Genomic DNA, 5,389 nt, shown 5'->3' with positions numbered 1-5,389 from the left:
TCTACATATACCATACATATCAGCTACTTCCCTTTTATATAAGAAGTGCTTCAGGTGCAAGAGGCATTGCAGTATTTGTTTTATATAATGATTTATTGCATTCTGTCATGTGAAATTGTCATTATAAAAAGAAGTGTTGGAAATTACCCAATGAAGAAAGAGAAAACAAGCTCATAATCAAATATGCAAGTACTTGATTATTGGACCATTGAACACTTTATTTATATAGAAAAGATGAAGTACATGTGCATACTTGGAACTTATCACAAGTTGGAACAATTTCAAACCCTAGCCAGTGAAACCAAGAAAACCCTAACAACCAACTCCTCATATATAAGAATCACACCTAACAAAAGCTGGTCACTACACCAAGAATCCTCAACAACCTAGCATCATCAACTGCAATGACATTCATGACACGAATGCTGGTATATGGGAGATTAAAGAAGAAGAAGCTGGATTTTCTCTGACAACTTGTTAGAGAAGCCTACAAGTTGGTTAACCTTTATGTCTTTTCCTCAGCCCTGCTCGTTTATTCTATGTCCTGGGTCAATATGCAAACATTTAGACACCATATTAACAACGACAACAACAACCACTACACAATTTAAGAGCAAACTAAGAGCATAAACATGGAAACAAACCTGGAAAATCACCAATTTGGGTGTTGTCAATGAGCCAATCTTGTTCGGATGGAGGTTGATCCATTAAAGAAGTTTTTGTATCTCTAAGATAACAATGCAATTTCCATCAGACCAAATAATATCATGTGAATTAATACAGGGATCAAAATACAAACTATATCAATTAGGGATCCCATTAAATGCACCTTGACTCATGTGATCAATAGAGCGATGGTTCTTCTGTCTACATGCTTCAAGTGAAGGCACAATATGGGGATGGTGCACCCCTGCAAATATTCAAACACTACATTAACAACATCAACAACAACCAGTGCACACAGATAAGAGAAAAGGCATAACAACAAACCTGGAAAATGACCAATTTGGGTGTTGTCAATGAGCCAATCATGTTCGGATGGAGGGAGATCCATTGAAGAAGCTATTGTATATGTAACATAACAATGTAATTTCCATCAGAGCAAATAATATGATGTTAATTTATAGAGGCATCAGAATACAAACTACATCAATTAGGTGTCTTGTCAAATGCACCTTGACTGATGTGATAAATAGAGGGATGATGCTTCTGTCTATGTGCTTCAAGTGAAGGTATATTATTGGGATGGTGCACCCCTACAAACATTCAAACACTGCATTAACAACATCAACAACAACCAGTGCACACAGATAAGAGAAATGACATAGCAACAAACCTGGAAAATGACCAATTTGGGTGTTGTCAATGAGCCAATCATGTTTGGATGGAGGGCGATCCATTGAAGAAGATGTTGTATCTGTAAGATAACAATGTAATTTCCATCAGAGCAAATAATATGATGCTAATTTATAGAGGCATCAGAATATAGACTACATCATTAGGTGTCCCATCAAATTCACCTTGACTCATGTGATAAATAGAGTGATGGTTCTTCTGTCTACGTGCTTCAAGTGAAGGCACAATATTTGGATAGTGCACCCCTGCAAACATTCAAACACTACATTAACTACATCAACAACAACCAATGCACATAGTTAAGAGAAAACACATATCATAAATCTCTCTATAGAACTTACTTGGGACAGTAGAGGATGCATTGTTAGAGCGAGGACGACCACGCTTGTTAAGGTGTTGAAATTGAAATGGTTCATCTTCAGATGCAGGGACATTCAAATCAATATCCAAGCTGGCATTTTTTTTGCTTCTTTTATTTTTCTTCTTAGGACTAAGGAAACTCTTCTTCCTCTTTAAAGATGACTCATAAGCACCCAACCCAAGGGTGAAGTCATAATCCATAATATGAAGATCATTAACATCATCCACAAATTTTTTAGCCAAATCAATTAATTGTTTTGTCTTACTCACAGTAGAAGGAGGACTATTCCGAAACAGGTCTAGATAGCCAAACAACTCCTTTCTCAACAAATTAAGGTCTTCAACATTTTCATCATCCAAAATAGTTGTGCTAGTATCTGCATCAAGGTTTGGTGCCTCAATACTTATCTCAGGAGGGGAATTCAATGTATTAGGTGTGGTATCAAGATCCAATAAAGGGTTTGAATCCATTAAGGAGGAATGTAACCAATCTACCTTTATGGCATGCTTGCAAATGTTTCCACGAATAGACCATGGGCAATCACAAGTGATAAAATTTGTGCGATGCCATATGATAAGATATTGCTTATTAGGTTTACTTTGACTCCTCACCCAATAAGCGTGAGATATGCTCTCATGAGGCCTACAATCACTGTCTGGAATTCTTCTAGCCTTTTCCATTGATGATTCAAGCTGCTTCTCTTTCTTGTGGTTGTTCAAATATCCTTCTTTTTTCAGAATTTCCTTGAATCGATAACATGGCTCAACATTTTTTATTAGAGTATAGAATAGCCAATCCATCCTACGAGAACATTTCTTTCGTCTATCACATAGAAAGGTTGTCTTGAGATAACTGTGGTATGACTCCACAGCATTATTTGTCTCCTGATTTGCATGAGGAAAATCTCGGCAGCCTTTAACCCACATCCCTACATGTAAAATTTGAACTAGTAAATATGTCTTGTCGTTATAAAATAAAAAATGTATGAACTAAAAAAAATAGTATGCGAACTTACGCATCTTTTCACCAGCAACCCAATTCCTGTGGAAATAGTCCAAAAACTTCTCCTCGGTTGCAAATTTGGTGAAAAAACCATTGATTGCATTATCCACTTCATCATTAGAAACATTTTTCATGATATAACCAAGTTCATTGAACATCTCTTTTGCTTTTTCTAAACTGCTGGCCAACCGATTAACATTCTTTAGCCATGCCCTCCTTACATGCCAAATACACAAGATCACTTCACATCTGGTGATTCTCCTGCCAAACTTAATTCATTTTAAGTGAGAAATATTTAGAACGAATGCAACTTGCAATGTCAAATAAGAATATTGATGTTACCTCAAAGCAATGATTTCAGCCAATGCATCATCAACCATAAAGGCATTGACCTTCCAGTCAGGACGAAGCTGAAAACACCTATGCATGAGGTGCTCTAGCCATACCGCTATATCTTGTGATGTATTACGTGACATCACCACCCATGCGACTGGAACCCCATTTTGTTGCTCATCAAACACCGCAAGCGTGTACAACTGATATTGTCATATTAAAAAAAATGAAGTTAATTTTAAGTCAATAATCATATTGAATCATTATAACCAAGATGATTCATTAAGGCTATCATTGCAAATATACTCACTCCATATTTATTTGTACTGAATGTTGAGTCCATAGCTATCAAGCTATTATGGGATAACTTGACCATAGTTTCCAACATCCATTTTGTTTGTATTCTAGCGATAAAAGGGATCTCTCCACCATTGGGTTTCTGATAGAAGAAGAAATCATTATGGTGTTTTTCATACCAGAGATTCACACTCATTTCGTCTTTGCTATGCAGTTGGTAAGTTTCTTTTGTCAGACGATTATAGATGTTTACAACATCTTTTCTGCGTAAGAAAAAATCCCTAACCTGAGCTGTGGGATGTATGTCAACATATTTCTTAATATGCATTTTACAAACAGAGTCAATTGGCACTTGAAGGAAAAAACAACTTTCTAAATAAGAAATCATGTCTCTTGAAAGTCTTGGCTTCCTCTGAGGACCATCATCACCAAAAGTGTCGTGTTTGCCATGACAAGGCCATCCTTGCCCATCTTCATGATCATACATGTTGTATGTTATTATTGCAACATCAGGATCTTGAACCATGATCTTTATAATAAAATGGCATTGGCAACCCCTCTTTTTGACAATTGAACGCCTTGGTTTGGTTTTCCATTCTTCTCTCTTGTCCTCTGGGCCATATGAGCAAGTATAACTACAAAATAAATTTTGAAATGTCAACACATATGACAAATGATAAAGCATTGTTAATATCAACATGTAAAGAAGGGTTTTCTAAAATACTTACAGTTCCCATAGTAAGGCAGCATTAGGCCTTGAGCTTGGAGTTTTTCTTTTTCGACGCTGGAAGGAACATGGAGCATCTAGATTCAATTCCTCTCCTTGAATAAAATCATTAATTCTTAGTTTAGGAATTTTTGCAACGCGGTCAATATTCATGTTCGTCTTGTATACTTCAGACCAAACTAAATCTTTACCAGAAAATATGATTTTCTCTTTAGGGTCTTTCACCTCAAGGCCCATAATAGTCTTCCATTTCTTTTCCATGTTGTCTCAATGTCTGCAAAAAAATGTGGACCAACCAATTGCCAACAATGGACCAACTAACATCATCAACTTGATGTCAGATTGGTACCTGATGCCCGCAGAATCTGATACCACGTGATTTTTATGGTCAACTTGATGTCAGATTGGTACCTGATGCCCGCAGAATCTGATACCATGGGATTTTTATGGTCACAACTTGCAGATACATTCATAGCGTGGAATGTGGGAACCACAGTAGCTTCAGCGTTCAAGGAAATGTACTAGAAGCTAGCATTAACATGAGACATAGAACTTCGCATAATGCCTCTTGAATACGATAGCACTGGATTGTTATCCTGATAAGCTGTACCCTATTCACAATGTGGGAACCATTCCCATTCCAATGAATTGAATAATAAGCCACCTTCAGCACATATTCGAGCAGTGGAAGTCGATCATGCTTGCAGTTTTCAGACAAAATTGATTTCTGAAGTTGTCATTTTCTGTTTTGGAGTCAGTCTTTAAGAACATTCCCAGAACTATTGTGGTTGGCCCATTTTCTCTCCTTCCCCGTAATTCAAATCCTAGTGATATTAACCCTCTTGAACCTGACTCCAGTATTCTTGTTGTACCAATAGGCTGCAAAATACATGTCCAAGGTCGTATAAAGATTCTGAATGCTCTTGCTCACCGCGTTCGGGCGTCCATCGTTTGTAATATCGACATTAATGGTCACAATGGTGGATCTGTTTATAGCTTTCAGTGTTCACGAGTTGGATAATATTGGTTAATGAAATGTGTTGGATTCATTTGGAATTTAGACCCAGTTTATTGCACTTATTCTCTGGAATTTAGACCCAGTTTATGAAACGCAGCACTTGTCTGCACTTGTCCACAAGAAATTGCAGCCCCGAAGAAGAAAACTTCATCCAGACGCACTCACAGCTGACTCAGTCGATGACAGCAGACGGGAAATAAAGACGAGGTTCGCTCAGTCGGTGGTTCTGCTCTGGCAAGGGCGGGGTAGCAGGGGATGCTCCGGTTCGGCTGAAATTTTCAAATGGAGTTGGCGC

At 37.5% G+C, this 5,389-nt stretch overlaps 1 protein-coding gene across 2 annotated transcripts; it reads right to left on the bottom strand.

Moving 5' to 3' along the window:
- Positions 1-256: 256 nt before the first annotated feature.
- On the bottom strand, positions 257-3,145 carry LOC149202653 (uncharacterized). Of its 2 annotated transcripts, none has more exons than XM_089400021.1 (9): positions 2,733-3,145; positions 1,698-2,645; positions 1,521-1,601; positions 1,337-1,417; positions 1,176-1,256; positions 991-1,062; positions 830-910; positions 645-725; positions 257-544 (listed from the first exon to the last, which is right to left on the bottom strand). In XM_089400021.1, exons 1-9 carry the CDS (start codon positions 2,875-2,877, stop codon positions 519-521), a joined length of 1,596 nt encoding a protein of 531 aa, XP_089256147.1. In that variant the 5' UTR covers positions 2,878-3,145; the 3' UTR covers positions 257-518. The 2 variants fall into 2 exon arrangements, with proteins under 2 accessions (XP_089256147.1, XP_089256148.1); XM_089400022.1 differs by having other exon boundaries at positions 1,349-1,417.
- Positions 3,146-5,389: the final 2,244 nt, after the last annotated feature.

Source organism: Pinus tabuliformis, chromosome 2_1, assembly GCF_031772625.1.
Source record: "Pinus tabuliformis cultivar Carrire ecotype Pingquan chromosome 2_1, CPIR1, whole genome shotgun sequence".
In the NCBI taxonomy this organism is placed as follows: Eukaryota; Viridiplantae; Streptophyta; class Pinopsida; order Pinales; family Pinaceae; genus Pinus; species Pinus tabuliformis.
This window is presented reverse-complemented; position numbering and strand designations above follow the sequence as displayed.